The sequence below is a fragment of the Lissotriton vulgaris genome, chromosome 2_2 (assembly GCF_964263255.1).
Source record: "Lissotriton vulgaris chromosome 2_2, aLisVul1.2, whole genome shotgun sequence".
Taxonomy (NCBI): Eukaryota; Metazoa; Chordata; class Amphibia; order Caudata; family Salamandridae; genus Lissotriton; species Lissotriton vulgaris.
Window position 1 is genome coordinate 28321184 of NC_141688.1, and position 21495 is coordinate 28342678.

The following is a 21495-nucleotide window of genomic DNA, read 5'->3' on the forward strand; positions in this document are numbered from 1 at the left end:
CTTTTGAAGCCAGAATACATCTGAAAATCGCTTGCTTGACGCACAAGGCTGTCCACCTGAGCTCACCTGGATACCTCGCTCAGAAGCTGACGATTTCTGGAGGCTCCAGAAAAACTAGAGGCACAAACAATCTTTTGCTAAAGCCTAGAAGATTCCGCAAGGAAAAAACCTATAAACGCTCTTTCTCAGGAATGGCACCCAGGATTTGGAACTCACTCCCTCCTGAAACCAGGCTCATCTCCTCTACCATACTTTTTAAGAAAGAAGTAAAAGCTATCCTCATGGCTAAATGCACTTGAATTACTACTGGGGATTAACTTCAAAGACTCGATACCGAGCTGTACTACTTGCTCGAACCCTTTGCATTTTTGTATGACTTGTGATATTGACTTACCCGATTGTTTATGCTACTACTTATTTGTACTTTTATCATTACTGATGTATCTGTTTGTCTATGCTCCCTCATATACCTCCCCCACCCCAATGGTTATTTACTCACATGCTCGTACCCCTACTCTGTAAAGCTCTCTGATATCTGCAAAGATCTTGTTCGCGCTATATAAAACTTTCAAAATAAATAAATGAATAAATCTAGCTCTCTTTATTTTCGGGAGCATGGCAAGAGAGAGGGACGTTGAGCGGAGGTTATGTTATGTTATGTTATGTTATAGTAGGTTTGTATAGCGCACGGCTACTCTAAAAGAGTGTCCCGGCGCTTTCCACAGGCAGCTCAGTGTAAAACAACATAACAAGAAGAAACAGATAAACCGGAAAGAGAAAAAGCCCCCCAGAAAAAAAAAATAAAGATTAAAAAGCCAGGTCTTCAGGCTCTTCCTGAACTGAAGCAGGTTGGAGGTGCTACGTAACGCCAGTGGGAGAGAATTCCACAACTGGGGTGCCTTGTAGCTGAAAGAGCGCCCCCCCGGTGCGGGCCTTCCTCACACGCGGAACCACAGCAGTGAAGAGAGATTCAGACCGGAGTGAGCGGGCTGGACGATAAAACGCCAGCCTCCGCTGCAGGTACCCGGCGCCAGCGCCATGCAATGCTTTGTGCATCAGCGTCAAGGATTTGAACATAATCCGTTTCTGGATTGGCAGCCAATGGAGCGTCTGCAGCAACCCAGAAGCGCGTGCTCGCCTATGTAGGCCATAGATGGCGCAGGCAGCCGAGTTTTGTACCACCTGCAGGCGCTGGGCCAAATAGTCAGGGAGGCCAAGAAAGAGAGCATTGGCGTAATCCAACCTGGATCCAATAGGCGCTTGCACAGTAATCCATCTGTGCTCCACAGACAGCAATGGAAGGAACTTGCGGAGCATCCTTAAAATGCCGAAACAGGTGCCGGCCAGGCCGAGGACATGAGTTCTCAATGAAAGCTTGTTGTCCAGCTTGACACCAAGGTTTTTAGCCACCAATGATGATTGTGCGGGAGGACACATGTTAGACGGCCACCATTGCCGCCACTCAGGGTCGGTGGCACAGCCAAAGAATAGGACCTCCGACTTACTGGAGTTCGCTTTTAGACTGTTCTGCTGGAACCAGTCGAAGACCATTCCCAGACAGCCCCGAATATTCTCTCCGTCCCATGCCTGGTCTTTACCGCACATAAAGAGGAGTTGTGTGTCATCGGCGTAGGACACGATCTGGGCCCCATACGCCTCCACCGCCGCCGCCAGAGGGGTCATGAAGATGTTGAACAACGATGGGCTCAACACAGAGCCCTGTGGAACCCCGACTCCCAATGGCGGCATCTCGGCAGAGCTATGGGAAACCCAGATCGTCTGGCGACGGCCTTCAAGGAAAGATGTGAACCATTTGAACACCGTCCCCCTAAGGCCGATGTCAAAAAGCCTGGCGAGGAGCGCCGCATGGGGGACGGTGTCAAAGGCCGCCGACAGGTCCAACATGACTAGCATGGCCTTGCCACCAACATCCAAGGTCTCCCTGATGATCTCCGAGACCTCCAACAACGCCGTTTCCGTGCTAAAATTAGGACGGAATCCGGATTGGGATGGAGGGAGCAGATTGTTGTCTTCTAAAAAGCTCGACAAGACGCCATGGACATGTTTCTCAGTGATCTTGGCCAGAGCCGGGAGAAGTGAAATTGGCCTGTAATTGGCCATCACCTCGGCATCAAGACCAGGCTTTTTCAGGAGGGGGATTACCATCGCTCTTTTCCAGGTGCGAGGGACACTCCCCTCCCTCAGGGAGGCATTGAGGATGGGATTGACCAGGGGGTTCACCACCGCCGCCATCCCGGCCAGAAATTTGGCACGGCAAGGGTCAAGTGGTGAAGCTGATTTAAGGCTGGCCAGCAACACCCGAGACGCCTCGCTAGAGATGGCAGGAAAATCTGACAACACTGCGGCAGGTGTGGACGATGACCCAAGTCCTGCCACGGGGCCGACGCCACCCTCCTCCGAGCTCTCCAAGAAGGAGGCCTGAATCGCCTTGATCTTGTAGGTGAAAAAGCTGGCAAGATCACACGCCCACGCATCCGATGATACTGGCGGGAGTGAATGGGAGCTTGGGGTCGTGAACTCCTTCACAACGTTGAAGATCTCCTTACAGGAGTTCGCCGACGCCTCAATCCTTCTCGCAAGATATTCTTTCTTAGCTCCTAGGATGTCCCGGTGATAGGCCTTCACAACCGCCCTGTAGGCAAGTTTGGCCTCCCCATCGTACTGATGGCGCCAGGCCCGCTCAGCAACCTTACATTGGCTGCGAGCCACACGCAACGCCTCCGTGAACCACGGCGCAGATTGCCGTACTACCGTGGACCGAGGGGCTGCCTTTGGGGCAAGATCATCCATCCTTTCAGTCAGCCACAACTGCAGAGCCTCAGTGTCTCTTTCCGGATCCCCCGAGTAAGCATGGGCGAATTTTGCGGATCTCGCGTTCGCGAATTTTGCGGATTTGCGGATTCGCAATCCGCAAAATCCGCGAATTTGCGGATTTTTTTTTTTGTGTTCGCCCGTGTTTCTGCCAGTTCGCGAGGGTTTTGTACACTTTCGCAAATTGCGAACTTACCTGTCGGGTCGCAAGTTTCGCGAACTTGTTGTTTCTACGTGTCCAGCCTGTTTGGGACACTCTTCTTCATCACTGCCACTCTCTGTCACCACTGCCACTCTCTGACTACTCATGCCACCCTCTGGCCCACCCATGCCACCCTCTGTTTCATCACCACACCCTCTGGTTGTCCAGTGTACATTATTTTCGGCAAAGCAAAGCACACCTTCCCTGCCTCAAGTGACCTGCATTAATTTGGGGCTGATTAATGTGTCACAGAATATTTTTTTAGCTGGCACCTGCTTCCTTAGTGCGCCCTGATTAGTGATCTTTTGCACTTGCTAAGTGCTTTCATTGTTGCAAAATTAGTTACAACACCTGCCCTGCCCCAACTGACAATAATGAATTAGGGGCTGATTAATGGATTTTAACTTCCAGCCTGGCTCCTGCTTGTCTCCCTTAGCTGTAATTCAGGACCTTTGTGGCATATGTGTAACTATTCTGAGGTTCAGAGCAGGGTCACATAATAGTTTCAACTGGCAACTGAACTCTGGAGGGGCCCCTCAGGAAGCACTACAGGAAATGGCTACTAATGATGAGCCTGAACTTTTGAACCTGGTAAGTAGTTACTTTCAGTTTTGCTAAGATCGTATTTCTGCAATTTTGCACTTATTCGCGGGGCGCGAACTCACGCGAACTCACGCGAACAGTGCGAGCAGTGCGAGCAAAATCCGCTGCTCGCGGATTTGGCGGGAGATTCGCAAATCTCGCGGATTGCGGATTTCCCGAAAATCCGCAAAATCCGCGAGCGGAACGGATTTTCCGCCCATGCCTACCCCCGAGAGATGGCAGGGATGTTCCGTGTGCGCCTGCTCCAACATATCAGGCGTCACTCTGTGCAACGCTCTCGAGGCTGGTCTAGGCACCGTGAGGGCGCTGTTGTCCGCCCGCCCATTCTCCAACACGGAGAACCTAATCAGCCTATGATCCGTCCAGAGCACCGGCAAGGTTTCGATATCCGCAATCGGGACTGACGAGAACACTTGATCAAGGGTGTGCCCTTTCTCATGTGTAGGACCCGACACAAACGGTACGAGACCCAGCGGAGATGTAATGTCCAAAAGTTTAATAGCGTCCGGGTCATCAATCACGTCAAGGTGGAAGTTGAAGTCGCCTGCCACAACACAATGCTGTGTAGACAGCGCCAACTCGGAGATCGCTACCTGCAGGTCCTCGAAAAAGGAGCCCGTAGGGCCAGGCGGCCTGTAAACCAGCAGCCCCTTCAGCGCTTGGCCCGGGGACAGTCTAAGTGTAAAAGCAAGGGACTCGGAGCCCCCGATGGGATTCAGGGGGAGAACTGAGCAGGAAACGTTCTTCTTCACCACCACAGCTACTCCACCACCCCTACCCTTAACTCTCTCCTGCCGGAGAATATTGTATGCCGGAGGAATGGCAGAGAAGATGTCCGGATTAGATGCCTCTCCCAACCAAGTTTCGGTGAGGAGAAGGCATAAGGGATTTTCCCTGACAAGAAGGTCATATAGGTGCAGGGCATGGCAAGCTACTGACCTCGTATTGAGCAGCAGACATAGATGTTTAGCACGAGCATCGGCCGGCCTGTGGGCGCTGACCGGTGTCCAAATAGGCGACCAGCCGCAGCCCGGGCAGCGCCGTTTCCCCTTGAAATGCCCCAGAAAAACCGAGCGACAGGAGCAGGAATGGATCTGCATCGCACGCAGCGTCGCCGAGGAGTAACTGATCATCCTCTCCCTCACCTGACCGGACCGGAGTCCACCGCCGCCCCGACGCCTCCGGGACGCTGACGGGCAGGACTCCGGCACGACTCCGGCACGACTCAGGCGTTCACCTGCGCGTCACGCTGCGCGTAAGGGAGCGACTTTAAATAGGCGCTCCAGTCAGCCCTGAGCGCGCGAGTCCGCTCCAAGATGGCGGCCGCCGCGGGCTGAGATGTCCCAAACTAAGATGGCGCCCAAAGTTGACCCCCAGCACCCGGACCCACCAAAGTGGCGGTGCTTTGGAGGCAAAGAATGCCGTTTTTTATGTGCAGTGAGAGGGGAGCGTGGCGCGAGCTGCAGGCAAGGAGCCTAAAATCAGGGGTAAGTACAACTGAAAAAACGAACCAAAATAGCAAACAGGAAGTCTTAAAATACTCAGCGCTAGTGCCAGCGCGAGCGCTGCAATGTGGTAGGTGAAAAAAGGCTTAGGCTTGGTCGGTATGAAGTGATCATAGAACGGCTGATTGCTGGTTCATTTCCCCAAAAGACCTATGTGCGATACACATAGCCTTAAATGTGATCCTCTCCCTGACAGGCAGCCAGTGATGGCTCCTCAGTGCAGGTTTTGCGGATTGCCGGTAAGGGACCTGGAGGAGCAGGCGAGCTGTGCAGTTTTGGAGGATTTGCAGCTTGTAGTTAGTGGATTAGGGGGCTCCTTAATAAAGGGCGTTCCCATAGTCTAGGCGAGATAGGATAAGAGCCTGGACCATAATTCTTCTTGCCTGGAATGGGAGGAGAGGGAGTATTTTACGTAACATCCTCAACAGGCCTTAACAAGTGGCCGATAGTTTTGCTGCCTAGTAATCAAAACTCAGAGAGCGGTCCAGCCAAATGCCTAGGCTTTTGATCTGGTCTTTTGGTTCTGGAGCAGCGCCAAGACAGTTGGGCGAAAGCAGCTCCGAATTGAAAGTTGACGAATTACGAAGGAGCATTAGCTCCGTCTTGTCGCCAAAGAGTTTTAGGCAACAGAGTTCCATTCATTTGACTACCTCCTCTAGGCAGCTTCCTAGGCCGCCAGATGACTTCTCACGATGGTTTAATGTGTGTCATCGGTGTAGGTAACGATTTCTATTGACAAACTATCTCTGCCAATGGACTCATGTAGACATTAAACAGTGTGGGGCTCAGGGAAGATCCCTGGGCACACCACAACTGAGGGACATATGTTTGGATATGAGGTTGCCTTAAAAGACCTGGAAGGGTCGTTCTTCTAGGAAGAACTGCATCCATGTGATGACACCACCCGTCACTCCCAGACTCCTAAGTCTAAGGATCAGCGTATCGTAGTTAATGGTGAATGCCGCGCTAATACATCCGAAAAGGCTTTTTAATGTTCACAAACAGGCCGATTCTGCGAATTGGCCCGTTTGCGACCGGTAAAAGGCTTAATACATCTGGCCCTAGATCTGTTATTTGACCCTGAGACTGATTCCACTGATGAGCTAAGTACTCCTGTAGAGGTGCATGTGCAACCTTGCATGAGGTACTATTGTGATGTATAATGCTATCATCCCTAGCAGTTGCACGAACGTTCTGACTGCTAAGTAGTGGTTGGCCTGAAACTGTATTATCAGAGATTGAATATTTTGAATTCTAGCTGAAATGGGAGAGGCTTCAGCTGTTCAAGTGTTTAGAGTCGCTCCAAAATAAGACTGAATTTGTGAAGGCTGAAAGTGAGACTGGAGCATTGACCTTGAAACCTAATTGATAGAGTAGATTTAATGTAGTCTGCATGTGGTGTAGACACTTGTGTTGTGTACAAGCTTTGATGAAACAATCATCCAGCTATGGGAAGACATGAACCTGCGGTCTTCTGAGATGTATAGCTATTACCACCAGACATTTTGTGAATACTCTGGGAGCAGTAGGTACTCCAAAGTGGAGTACATTGAATTGATAGTGTTTTCGTGCTATCACAATTCTTAGGTATTTGCTATGAGCTCGTGGTACAAGAATATGAAAGTATGCGTCTTTTAAGTCTAATGTGGACATAAAATTGCCTTGCTCTAACAGTGGAAGGTCTTGTTGAGGTGTGACCATGTTAAAATGCTCTTATAGTATGTATATATTTAAAATGTCCTCAGATCCAAGATTGGTCTTAAGGATCCGTCTTTTTTGGGGAAAGTACAGAGAGTACCCCCTGAACCTTGGTACTGTAATGGAACCAGTTCTATTGCTCTTTTTTGTTAAAAGGGCTTGTACCTCTTGTTTAAGGAGCTTCTGATGAGAGTTTGTGAGTACGAGGGGGAATGTTGTGAGGATTTCTGTTGAGCTCCAGTCAATAACCATGTTGGATAACGTCTTACACCCATTGTCTTGATTGCCAAATGGGGAGAAATTGTTGAAGCCTTCCCCCGACAGGTATTCGATGATCAGGGGAAGCTTCTGCAAGTCACCGCTTATTGGGGGAAAGAGGAGTTACAGGTTGGTGTGACTTTACCCCTACCTTTAAAATTGTTTCCTCTGTACCCTCCTCTAAAGAAGTCTCTACCTGAGGAGGGTTGCGTGTTGGATTTGTACGAGGATGTGTTCTGGTCCGAGGATGTACTTTTAGACCCTCTCTAAAAAATGAGTGACAAAAGGAGCCTCTACTTGAAGAAGTTTGAAGTGCTCCCATGGATTTTGCCACGTCTGTGTACTTTTTCATCTTTTCTAAAACCTCATCAACCAGAGGTCCGAAAATATGTTGTTTTTTCAAAAGGAGTGTTTAAAATAGATTGTTGGACTTCTATTTTAAAGCCCGAAATTCGAAGCCAGGCATGCCTGTGTAAGAGAATGCTGGTGTTAATTTCTCTCGCTGCAGTGTCAGCAGCATCAATAGCACATCTAATAGAAGAGATGGAAATGAGTTTCCCTTCTTGAACTAGCTCTTGTGCTCTTCTGGGAGGTACGGAAGTAGACCTTTCATTTCATACTAGAGTGCCCTGTCATACCTAGTTAGTAGGATTTAAGGGTTAAGTGAAGGTCAGGGATCCTAAGACCGAATGCAATTGCCTATCTTCTGTTGGAATTTCTAGAGAGGAGCTTTTGCTCGAGGCAATGGACCTTTCCAGCCTCGTATTCATAAGTTTGTTGAGGATATGAGCGTTTGCTCCTCTTTATGTAATACAGGTGATTTTTAATCACTGCAAGACTTTTCTTTCTTTGGGTCAGTTGTATCCAAATAAAAACAATTTTTCAGGTATTTTTTTTTAAGAAAGTCTTTATGTAGTTTTTATATTTGCGCTGTGCAGGTGAAAACAGCCAAGCAGCCGACACGTGTTTCGCCCTTTGTTCAATACGACCTGGGCTTTCTCAAGGCTGTAAGAAAATTAATACGTGAATATAAATAAAAAATGATCTAAAAAACCCTACATAGTTCACCCAGAAGAGCTAGATGTGCATTGAAAAAAAGGAAGACCGGGCAAAGGAATTTGCCTAAATTAAAATAAACGAAAAAGTGAATGTAATCAGCGAGTGAATGTTACTGAAAAGAATTGACAATGAAATATGTATTCTATCCATCGGTGAAATACAGTTATGACATTTAGGTTTAGGAATTTTATTAATAGATATGGTGCTGGCTATAGAACGTTTAGATTAATAAACAGCATTGGGTCTGGAAGAAATAATGTGCACATTATGCTGGGGCATTAGAAGGTGTTTATTCCTATGTCAATGGGTCATGCATGTGGTCCTTAGTAATCCGTAGAATAAACATGCATTAAGATAGTATTTGTGTTTAAAATAAACAGACTGAAATAGAGCAGTCCCTGTCATGTTGTACCTTCCACATCCCCCTGATGCACACAATAACTATTAGCCTACGAGGTGGAAGACCGATGTCCTGACTGTAGTGAGAACGGATCATAGAACGGTCGGGAGAGTTCAATCGTTTTATCACATGGAGAGAGTGAAGAAATCCACACAAATGTGAGGAATGCTGATTTTCAACTGACTATACTTAAGTTATCCAGATGAGGAAAGTGAGTCACTTTCAAAGTTCCAGTTTGGTGATCTTGGTCGGAAGGGAATGACACTATCAGGAAGAAAAACACTGTGGCGACGTAGGTGACAATATGATAAGAGATGGGTTCTCTAGAAACTTCTGGCACCAACGACTTGGTGAATCGAACAATGATGGACTACAACCCCCGCAACCTACCAAACATTACATAACTGAGGCACATATTTGGCAACAATCAATCCTGTGAGTTTGCACAGGGTTAATTTGTGGGACCACAACCCTTTTTCATCGTGGTCTCTTGAGTGAAAAATAAATCTCTTTCCTACTAATCAGAAATGGACAATTCATCCCACCCATCAAATTCATCCCCAGCAGACAAAAACGTCACTCTGTTTTGGAGAACAAGTTAACCAAGACATAATCCCCTCTGTAAGCTACAATTAATGTATGACCTGGCAATGACTTACCTGCTCCAATTTGAAAATATGCTGGTTGAAGTAGTATTGAAGACGTTCGTTTGCAAAGTTGATGCAGAACTGTTCAAAACTGTTACTTTCATAATCTTCAAAGCCAAAGATGTCTAACACTCCAATAGATAATGTCTGAAAGATAAAGCACTAAAACTTACACACTATGGAACATAACCATCAACACACCACCTCGGACATCTGCTGACCATCCAACATTCGAGATACCAGACTACTGTAAAATTGCCAGCTCCTTTTTTCACGTGAGAGAGCTCTTGTATATCGACCTGAATAAAATGGTTTGACTCTCAGAGGCTAAATGTGGAACCAAAGGCCCTGCAAAATGTTGTAGAAGTGTGATTGGTTATAGTACATAGCTTTTAATCAGGCAAAGGTTTAGTGAGAGAGAGGCAGAAAGTGCAATTTTCCTTATTAGCCAGAATCAGCAACAAGCCACCTCTTTTCTTTTTGTTTTACAGTTTCACCTATTTCCTGTTTCTCCACCTCAAGTGCAACTGATCGCTCCGTCTAGTCCATGCATCTGAGTTCTACAAAAGACATTATAATTTGCATTTAACAAGCCATAATGTAACAGATTCACTGAGAAAGTGCATCAGTAGAGACACATTTGAAAATAAATGTGCTGCTTTTATCACCATCGCAACTCCGAATAAATATTTATTAGATTAAATAAAAACAAGAAGTAAACAGTCATGTGAACAGGAACACAGATGAAAGGTTGAACTGAAAAAAAGTGTCATGAATTCTTTACCTGGGGTATTCCTGCAGTAATCCACTTTGTCACCCCTACTTTTCTTTCCCATATTTTCAAAATTTCTATTTTAGCATTAGACAGACTGTTTGGTCGGTCTATCCAACACCATCATCTGGAATTCCTACTTCAGTAAGTGCATGTAAGATCACCAATGACTAGATGTGCACAAAAAAACTTATACTCTCCATCCCTCCAAGTCAAAGATGCTAGTAAAGGGTCATGAGCCATACTCTTAAAGCTAGATGTGGAGATAATTTGGGAGCCTTCCCAAAAATATTTGTGACTTGCTAAAAACGAGAAAAAAAACAAGATGGAACAGGAAGTTTACTCTTGGCCCACAGATTATTTCCAAATCACTAAACTGACTTTCACCTATGGATATTAAAAACGACGTTTACTTGTTTGTCAGATCCACAGAGGGCCACAATGCTAATCATCTCGTAATTTTCGTTTCAGTGTAGGCAGATTAGATGTATCGGATACTCTCACATCATCTTATTGAATTAAAGCAGCAGTTGCAGAAGCATGTCTTTGATGATGGGTCTTTTAGCATTGGAAACTTGCTTCCCCACCTTCGAGAACTATTCATTGTTTGGTTCTCTTTCTTTTCCAAATATGTTGCATTTAAGATAGTATTTACCATGTATCATACTTGCTGCATGAAAGAGTCCACTTTGCTCGAGTAGGAAACTGTGTTTCATCAACAAGGACAATCTCCTTGATCCACCAAGTGTTCTCCTGCTAGGCATCTCCAAATATCAAAAAGCCTGAACATTATGGCCTACACTGTATGTAGTACAATTAGGTCTATTTTCTTCCAGCATTCTCTGACAACCACAATTTTAAACTAAAACTTAACGGTATGTATTGCCCACCAACTGTGTTCTGCTTTTCTTTAGATAATCAATGCACTTAAGCCCCAAGAGGCACCTCTAGGGTTAATGTTACTCTATGTAAGGGACAGAAAACCAATTGCAGAGAATGACAAACAGAATGAGAGTAATGCAAGAGGCAAATATAGATAAACTGAACAAGAATTTGAAGCAGCATTGTACAATATGCACAGTTATGGAAAACCTAACAATGAAGCAGGCACCGAAAGTGAAATAAATAGAGGATTAACAAGATGGAAATGGAGAAAGACCGCGAGCAGTGGAGACATATGTACTGAGGTCATGCTCAAAAGTTATGCAGTAGCTATGAGAAACACAGCTCTGAGAAATGCATACACATGTGAGAAAAACATTTCAGGAGCAAGTGACTGTAGATCAAAAAATAGCATACTATCTGTTAGCTTTTTTTATACGTACTACTTCCCATCTTGTTTCAGGTTCCGAATTTAGAAAATGTACAACACCAGAAAATGACAAGCTGGAAGCCATACCCAGAACTTTTTGCCGTCATTTCCTCCCACTCCTCCTAATTTAGCCAATTTGGCTTTTCTTACCTTGGTGTTTTCCTCCAGGTCCTTGGTGTTTAGAAGAGCATGGTTAATTCGAAAAACAATCCAATCAAAAAGAGCACTGTACAAAGATTTGGCCATGGAATCTCGAACCGTAATTGCCTAGAAGGTAAAAGGAAAGCATAGGTAGTAAGATATTTTGAAGCTCATTATTTCAGAAACTGTATCCTGTACCATGGAACACAACAATTCCCTGCCACTCCTAACTCAGCTCAGATCAAATATTTACAGCAACTCCAACAGGTCTGGCAGAAAAAATGGTTTTATATTCTGAATTTCAGCCTTTACCTGGTCTAGTGCAGTACAATGCAAATGTAAAAAATGACACTCACAGCCCTGAACAGTTTAGAGAAATATATTAAGAAATAAAGCATAGCCTCTTGCTACTTCCATCGCAGTACAATGCTTCCTAAATATAGAAACAAAACGCATTTAGTTGCAATCCAATCATTTATGAAACAAGTATTTAAAAAAGCTTTATCCGTTTATAAACTTTGATAACCTACAGTATAATAGAGCCCTAAGGAAATTTGAGGCAAAAATGACGACCTAACTAGATGAAATGTGATACAATTGACATTATAATGGATAACTAGAGAAAAAAACATAACTGCCGGTTTCTTTAGTTCTCCATTTCCACGCTGAATCCATAAAAAGTTAAATATCTCCACACACGTGCACCAGCAGATATTCTGTACTACACTTGTCAGTATTCAAAATGAATATAAACAAAGAAAATACTGACTTGAAACTGCAACGTTGAGTGTATGTGTGGTCTTTAATTTTTAAAAATAATGACAATTAAACCTCAATAAGTGATTGTAAATCTGACTTAAAACATAGTAGTCCAAATTGTTTTAAAACATTTTTTTAAACAGTTGAGGAAAAATATACTCTGTCCTAGGATAGTAGCGGAGTCTAACATTTCGAAAGAATTATCATAATGGAGGAGGGGGATTACTGGCAAATATCTTCTCCATCAAGGTATTTTTTTCTGAAATCAATAAAGATCGTAAGTGGATACCAAGCTGAAGCCTTAACCAGGAGAAGGGGAAATGAAAACGTACTGCACATTAAGAAGAGAACCCATGTAAACAGATGACGTGGGAGGCTTGTCCCATCAGGGGTTGGCCTAACCGTCAACATTTATGCAGTAGTACTTAACAAAGGTATTAATTAATCTCCAAGTAGCCGCTCCTGCAAATGACTGGGCATGAAATACTACTCATGAGAGTAGGGTGCGCTCCTTTTCTCCTGTTAGACAGCTTAGGCCTTTTTTGGGGCAATAGGTTATGAGAATGAACTATCCTGTTTATTAATGTGTTTTAGTGAAAGCTAAGCTCGTGCAAAAAGACTGTTTAGTCCTGCGCTTTTGTTCTGTTTCTTCTAAGCAATATTAATAACCAGACCGCCCTATCAGATTAAAAACCTTTCTAAGTCGATGTTACCAGTAGGGCCATAAAGTCCCATGGTAGGCTAGGGTGGAGTTGCTTCATTGGGGTACAACTCCAGTTAGTCACCATGTTACGCGCTGCTTGTGGTCAGTGGAATCCGTGGCACTTCGTCAGGACAGGAATCGTTTAGTGAATCTTCCTACCCCACAAATATAACAAAAGGTGCCCTTGCAGTGGTACCTACTTATTTGAAGTTGGTTTTCCAACCTCCAACAGGAGATAAAAGTACTCCCTAAGGTCCCGCGGAGGTGACGCGCTCACTTGTGCTAGAGGTTTCCAATGCGTTCGCATACGCACCTACCCACGTCCTCTGCTAGCCCAAAATGTCCTATTATTCTGAAAGGGCGGTCTGTTATTAAAATTAGTTACTGGCCTCCCTGATCATTTTTAATTCACATTTTCACATATGAAAAACCACCCCACCTACTACCTTGCACTCACCATACGGCATATCAATAATAGATCTCTGCCAAAGTGACCGTTCCAGGGACCCGTTGGGCATTGCAGTGCTGGCCCAATGAGGAGCAACAGCCCTATGATGAAGCATGACATCCCTTTGGGATGTGTGAGGGCAACATGAAACAATTCTGCTGACTGCCACCTTACATATGCCCCTATTTTGGATAACCGGTCAACAATCTAGCTTTCTCTTTAGGAACAGAAGCCCTTATTTTTAATTACGTTCTAAACTATGGAGCATGGACTCTGGATTGCTTATCTAGCTCCGAGTCCCCCCTTTTTCCTTCCCCATGGGAATCTTTAGATACAGTCACCCAGAAGGGTCAGGTGAGCGAGGATCATTTTTGATAAGCTGAAGTGACAATCCAGTCTGGCTACAGGACTTAGCTGCTGGCAGCAGGAGAATCAAAAGAAGTCTGAATGTCTTCAACCAGTCTATTGAAAGTACACTCCCTTTGAAGTGAAATTCTGTTAGCCTGAATGCGAAGGTTAGGCAACTTGCCTTGTGGCCTTCGTTGTCTAACAAAATGATTCCCAGAGCTCCTCAGTCTTTGAAAATATTAAAAATTAGAAAACATTGCGTTTTAGCACCCGTTTCTGCTCTTCCAGAAGAGGCCTGATAAACCCATCTCGGTCCAGTCATTCAAAGTCTTCACTAAAGACCAATTGTCCCAAGGGGAAGAAGCTTACTCATACATTTCTCCTACTGGGGCTAGTACTGGCCAAGAGAAGTATAGTGATCCACTGGATGAGTTCCCAAACCCCCAAACCTGAAACTTGGGCCAAGGACTTGAGGGAATGGGCGACAGCAGAATTGATCCGTATGAAGAGGGTTAGGAGGGATGAAAGGTTGGAAGAAGATGCTAGGGCCTGGTATACTTTAATATCGTAAGTCCCTTTAAAGGTGGCCTCTGAAAAGCAAAGGTCGGCGGAAACACACATAGCCCCGCTGATGATGAAACTGAGGTGCAGCGTTCGGACACCCTCAGGTTGAGCAAAGAGTACTCACAATGACGTTAAGAGTGATTAGATGAAGTGATATATGGCGTGACCAGAGACTTTCCATGTACGTGACCAGGGTGGGAGGAGGGGTGGGGTTGTTTATAGAATTCTGTTCTTGTGGCTTGTTTATTGGGAAATCTGATTTTGTTACATGCATTGTAAAGAGTAGAGATGCAGATATTTACGGCTAGTATACTCTTCTTAGTCCAGGAGCTATTATTTTCTTCTTGAATATCTTTCCACTACAATCTTAAAGTGTCGAAACTGTTGAGATTACATTCTACCGTTCTTTTCTAAGATTGATCTGAGCTGAGAGATTGATGTATCTGTACTGATTTTCTGTAACCGGAAGGTTTGCACCCTCAATAAACAAAAAACGTTGTGAAAAAAAAGACCAATTATTAAATGACCGTGGTTCCCTTAAAACTACTCACGAGTGCTGTTGTCATTCTGCAGCACCATGAATCTCAAAATCAACGGCAGAAACAGTTTTAGGGAAGTAGCCCCAACCAATTCAGCATATTCATATGAGAACTCTGCTCGGAAAGGAACCAATTTCTGCAGCTTAAGAGTTTGCCGAAGAGGGTTTATCTACGATCTACTGACACATTATTTACAAAACAAAATCTGAACTAGTACGCAGTCAACAATATTCTTTCGTCTTGCACCACTATACTGTGGTTTGAAGAGAGGTCGTCTTTGAGAGTTTGTTCCCTAAATTCCAATTCACCTGAGACCATTAGGCTTCAGACATTCCAGAAGAAGTGGCAAGTGGAGTCTGGCTTTCAGGATTATGAAAACATGAAATTCATTGGAGCCTGAAGAGATGAGCCTTATCTGTGCTGAGTAGATGGCAGTTTGCGCACCAAAGAAATACTTTTGTGATCCTTATATCCAGTATTTCCCCCAAGTACTCAATGAATTGAGAAGTATCGATTAGCTACTATTAAAAACCCAACCGTTGAAGCAGATTTATAACTTAATATTTTGCAGCAACTTGTGGTTTTGCTGACCTTGAGAGCAACTATTAATCCAGGCAAGATGAATAAATATCGCCATCTACTTAAGCAAAGTTGCTATAAATGCTGTGCATTTAAAGAATGTTTAAGGGACAGATGTCAGGCCGAAAGGAAGGACTTTGTACAGGTAGCTGTTTTAGTTGATTTTCAGTCTTAAAAATCTTCTATGCTGTTGACAGATAAATATGTGAATTTATACCTGAATGTGTAAGCCTTTTACTTCTCTATCAAGCACATCCAATCTACCTGGTCTTTTTTAAACAAAATTGGTTGATACTGCCAAACCAGGACTTTGTTCGTGACTAAATAGCAAAAATAGACAGCTGTGTTCCCCAAATAATTTGGAACTGGCTATACAGCACTCTCCAATAAAACAGATCCACTTCCAGCCCCAACCAGCCCAGGAAAATCATTTCAACACTCTTTAAATGAGCTAGGAGCATCAACACTGGGCTGGATAGGGAAATCAGCTAAGTTTTGGATGATTCCTCATTACTGCCCAACTGTAAATGATGCACTAAAACTGACCAGGCTGGCCAAATATCTGCAGAGCTAAAGTTCTCCTTCGTTGGGTCTTTCCCACTTCACTATTAGTTAAGGAAGCACAAGTAGCTAAAAAGACCAAAGAGTTGCAAAGTGAACTTAAGCTAAGAAGAACGTTGCCAAATGGCTTGAGAAGGGGGGGGGACTCAGACGACAGTTGACAAGACTGCTTTGAAACAGGAAATATTAAGCAAGCGAAAGAGAGGCCGTGGCAATAGCACAAACGTTAATGGTCGCAAGCCAAGGAAACTTGTGCCTGACTCAAGGCCGCAGGACCGGACATCAAACTTGACCATTATTTGTTTCCTCTCTACCCTCGATGTGACGGACATGAAGGGGAGTCACAGACTTCACATTAAGGCAGCTAGGAGTGAGGCCTGTTGTGGAATTGGTGATCTGAGAAGAGATGCAGGCTCTGGAGGAGGTGAATAGGTATTGGGTTTAGAGGGGACCCACGTCTGTGTACCTACTGGGCACCCTACCCTCCAGAGATCCCTATGAGGCACCAGACATCCACTAAAAGAGTTGACTCTCTTCTAAGAGAGGTTAGTATGGCACTGTACCATGCATGTGTGTGGCATAGTATGAATGATTAAACAAATAACCAGCCACCCAGTCCCAAAAAGGTATTAATAGGGACACATTGATCTTGGTGAAAGCCCCTGGATTAGGGTATGTGGCAGAAACTAGTTGATCACACTTAAGGGCCACAGAGTGAAAGTAACTCAGACGAGCGCGTTTTCCCAATTTTTAGGTATCGTCCTATTAATCCCGCAAGGGATAATTGGACGAGAGCATAGTAGGCCAAATAAGCTTTGAAACCAACGGCGAATTTGCCACAGTGCATGTGCTCCGTGCGCGTTCACAAACCAGCTACCTCACAAACCACCATTTGTCTGTCAGTCATCGCACTCTCCTACTTCCCTCCCACCTCCCACGGCTGCTCTTCTCATTCACGCGCTCTTCAGGCCAGAAGGCATTTCTCCTCCATTTCTCCTCCCCTAATTATTCACTGCCCACGGCCGGCGATACTTTCACGCCCGCCAAGCCGTGTCTCGCATTTCCCTCCCCACATTTACAGTTCTCTCCCTTGTGTGCTTCCCCCAACATACCCCCTGCCCAACAGTGTGTGTTGCTGTCTTTTACGTTTTCCGCCCAAGTTGTGTGCCCTCTAGTCTGCTTTCCCTCTTCACCCACCACCCTCCTGAACTCCTATTGGCTCGTGTGCTTCCCCCGTAGCTAAAATTCCCCAGACCCCTCCATGCTCTGTGTCGTATTTAATACCCCATTCTGCCTTGATATCTGTTTTTCCAGGAGGAGACGCATTTATTTTCCTGGGCGCACCATGGCTTGCTTCGTCGAGGGGCGACATTCTTTCCTTGAGCCACACAATGGTTGTACCAAGACACACATGCAGCTGAATGTTAGGTGGCCATCTAAAGCGCCACAACGTTAAAAAATTTGTAATTTTACTAAATGGCAGCATATCTGTTACATTAATCGTGCATGACTCTCTCTATTAAGGTTCAATGGTGCGGGCATAATTAATATTATTACCTTAATAGCTATAAACTGTTTTAAAATGATTCCTAGGGAGAGTGCTGGTAAACTCATTGAGTTTCTCATAATGTTGTATTATTTTAGCCTAGGGTCATCTGACTAGTGGAGTTTTGTCACCTGTAGCAAATACATTGCTTCACTTACATGCCCAGTTTTTGTTTCGCTTTTTGACAATGAAAACAGTTTTAGTGATAGTCCCGTGGCATTATCGTGTGTAATCTGACACTGAACTTTACAGGACCAGAAAGTATGCTTGTCTTTCATTGTAGCTTTGCTTTTTCTGACTGCCTCTGCAAGCTCCCATCCTATTGTGGTTCCTATCTTTCTAACATGATTTGGCCATGCCAATCTGCCTCATTTGTTTGTAATAGGAAGGAGGGGTTTGGTGTATATACTGTGATATATAACGAAGGCATTTCTCCTCCTGGCCGTACTTTTTTTTCTACTCCCCCCTAATTATTCACAGCCGCGTTGCCCAGAGCTGCCATTTCTCTTTTTTTGTGCACATCTTTATGTTTTTTTTCTCTTTGCTTGCATTTTTATCACCTCTCTTTCCACTCGCCATCTACCTCCCTCCGCGATCTTTCTCGCTCTCTCCCTCCCTGTCTCACCCCCTCTCTTCTCCACCGAGTCCTCCCCCGCCCCCCCTGCCCTCCCCACGGTCTCTTTTCACGCCGCTCTCTCTTCTCTTTCTCCCCTCCGTTATGTCACAGGTTGTTACCCGCGGAGTGAGAACGGCCGGGTGAGACCCGGTTGAATCAGCGTCTCTCGCCTGTCAGCCTCTCACCCCATCCCTCCCACCCCTCCGGCCCCTTCCCAGCCTCACCCTGTCCCTCCCTTTCATCGTCCCCGCGGCATCTTCCCCATAGACCCCACACTTCCGGTCCGATTCCGCTCCACATCTACCTTTCCTTCCCTTCCTGCCCCCCATTGCCTTTCAGTATTTCTCTTTTTATCCCCTCTCTCAAGTTCCCTCGTGCCGCCCTTCCACCCCCCCTCTCTCTCCCCACCTCTCCACTGACGCTGCTTCTACCACTGTTCTCCCTCCCTGTCTCGTCTTCTCTCCCTTCGCTTCTTCCCAGTCTTTCCCGCCCTCTTTCCTTCCAGCTCCCATTTTACCATTATCTTTCTTCCTGTCTTCCCCTCTCGCTCTCTTTCACTGCCCTTCCACTCTCTCTCATTTTCCTCGCTTACCATCTCTCTCTTCTCCGTTCCCTTGCACTCTATTTTTTTCCCTTCTTCATTCACTTTCCTTTTCCCATCCACCCCTGCTTTCTGCCACTCCTCTCTCCCATGCCACCAGCCTTGTTGAAAGTGCTGGTACGCTCCCATTCAAAGTATTTTTACACCTCTACTGAGAAATTAAGGTACTCTCCCTTATGAGTTCTAGAGTCGCAGGCACCGAGTACCGGACAGTACCTGTCCACTCATGTCACTATGCTCAACCGGAAGCTATATGGAAATGCACGTGCGTATGTTCCAGCAGAGCTTTGGTGACTGTAGCGCCTCGCCTTCTTCTCGGTATCAACTTTAAAATGGGTGCAATATTGCGATTTCGTTATTTTGTGTTTAATGGCTGAAACAGAAATGTCGAAAACGGCAATGGATTAATGTGTACAACAGCGCACTCCGCCAACATAGTGGCATATATATTTTTTCGGCACCACCACAGCATCACTCAGGGGCACCACAACATCACTATGCGCTACCACAGGATCACTGATTGCCACAGCATCACTAGTCGCCACCACAACATCACTTTGCCATCACAGCATCAATCTGTGCAACCATTCAACAACAACTGGTTAAAATATGTTCTCTCAATGTTTCAAGCTTTATTACAAATGTCACAAAAAGATGTTAATATAATGTTAATATTTCACTTCTGTTCTTGGATTTTCGTCACAATAAAATACACTGAACATAATCTTCACAAAAGTTATTTACAAAAGTTTAAGCTATTGCCATTATAAATAACAATAAGATTTAAGTATTAATTATTAAAAAAAAAAAGTAAAAGCCATTGTTATTTGTAATATTAATACATATAAGTCACGTAAATACAACACATTGCATTACAAATGCTATAGGTGTCACATTTGCGAAAGTTATAACTATGGGCATTGTAAATGACAAAGCTATTAATTTCGCTATTTTCAAAACCAACACGTAATACTAAATGTGTCATTTACAATACCAATAGCTCAAACTTTCCTAATGCGAGACCTATTGCATTGCAAATGCTTGTTTAATCTAGATAATAGATTAATATAAGGACTTGTGAATAAATACTGATTTGGGAACTGCCTAGGCAAATTTAAAGATTACCTGATATAGATTCCACACCCCTTTTCTTTAAAAAGTACTCCCTTGTAAGGAAAGAGGTGACAGCATCCTCCGAGGGTCATGAAGTACTCAGTGATGAAGCATGTAATTAGATAACATTTAGTGACTATGAGTACTTTTAAGATAAAGGTCTTTCCCGTATATTCAGTGGGGCAAACTCTAGCTGACTCGAGGTGGACTCCCTCGCTTGTGACCTGAGAAGACAAACCCCGTGCAGCCCTGGTAAAATTAAGCCAGGTCACATGATTGCAGAGAAAGTAACTTGCTCTGACTAATGGTAATTTAATTAACATTTATAAAAAGCAAACATTACCCCCGAGATGGCCTCAGAGCTACTGCATGATAAACGGGTCAAAAAGATCAAAGGAGTTAGAACAGCCAGGTTTTTAGAACGTTTTTGAATAGGGCAAGGTCAGGACAGGACCATATACGCGGGGGTAGGCTGTTCCAGTGATGGGGGCCAGATATGAAAATGATCTACCCCCATATCTGGTCGTACGAATGCGGCAAGGGCGCAGTAAAGCTTGCCCACTGGACCTAAGGGTGCGTGTTGACACATAGAGCTGCAACTTGTTACGCAGATAGATGGGGCTGCTTCCACATAGGGACCTGTGAACTGGGCTGAGTAGTTTCAAGAGGGAACGCTTTTTTATAAGTAGCCAATGCAGAGATTTGAGCGTCGGTTCTGAAGAGGAGCAGGGATGCAGATTAAAAACCAGGTGGGCAGTCGTATTTGTATCACCTGAAGTTTGCTAGGAGAGCTTTATTCGCTACTACCATAAAGGCGTTGCCATCGTTCAGCCACTTACAATAAGTGCCTGAGTGAGGGATTTTCTGGCCTGAAAGGGCAGCCACTGGAAAGCTTTCCTAAGAAGATGCATGATCCCTAAACAGGAACCATAGAATGAGTATACCTGTTCATGGAGAGGTTAACGTCAATCAGGATGCCCAGATTTCTAACTATCTTTTTAAGGGTAGGGCTGACCCCAGTTCTAGGGTCCACCAGTCTTTGTACCAAAAGAAGTGAGCTTTGCCAAAGAGCAAGATCTCGGTCTTTCCAGGGTTCAATTAAGGCTAAGACAGGCCACTGGACCATGAGGGAAAGAAGTGAGCAGAAGCGCATTGCATGCCATGCCGGGAGAAAGAGCACAAGTGACGGCGATGCATACTAAAAACGAGCGGTTGCCACGCTCATGACACCCATGCGAGTGGAGACGTCCAAGAGTGAAGAACCATGGATAACAACAGTTACAAAGGAACCAATGAGGAGGGCGGGTACAGGAACATGCAAGCTCACATACTGAAAAAATAAGTGAGACCAGAAGTAAAGTTGAGGCGTATCAGTCACATCACAGAGCAGTCACCAAATCACCAGGCTCTCTCAGCTGCCTTACAGGCCACTCAAACAGAGCACAAAGCAGAGAAAGGGGATTGTCACGTTTGCTTGGATACCCGCTGGGTAGGCCATTGCACATATTTACAAAGTGGTCGCAACAAAGTGTTGACGGGAGCCCTGGTGATGCTTTCAGATGAGATCTTTATTACCAGTTAAATCAGAGCAGAGGGCCAAGATAAATCAATCAGAACATTTGTTAAGACCCCGTGAAGGTCTCAAAGCGCTGGGGGTGGGTGAGGGGTGAGGAGGGGGGGGGGGTGAGA

General features: G+C 45.0%; 1 protein-coding gene across 5 annotated transcripts in view; it reads right to left on the bottom strand.

Annotated features, from left to right (window-relative positions):
* Positions 1-21495, bottom strand: part of MYO9A (myosin IXA) — a 1208318-nt gene that overhangs the window by 636067 nt on the left and 550756 nt on the right. For all 5 annotated transcript variants that reach the window (XM_086959231.1, XM_086959230.1, XM_086959229.1 and 2 more), the window contains 2 exons: positions 11439-11555; positions 9217-9351 (listed from right to left, as the gene is read on the bottom strand). In XM_086959231.1, the coding sequence (XP_086815357.1) occupies positions 9217-9351; positions 11439-11555 (252 nt within the window). The remainder of the gene's footprint in view (positions 1-9216; positions 9352-11438; positions 11556-21495) is intronic.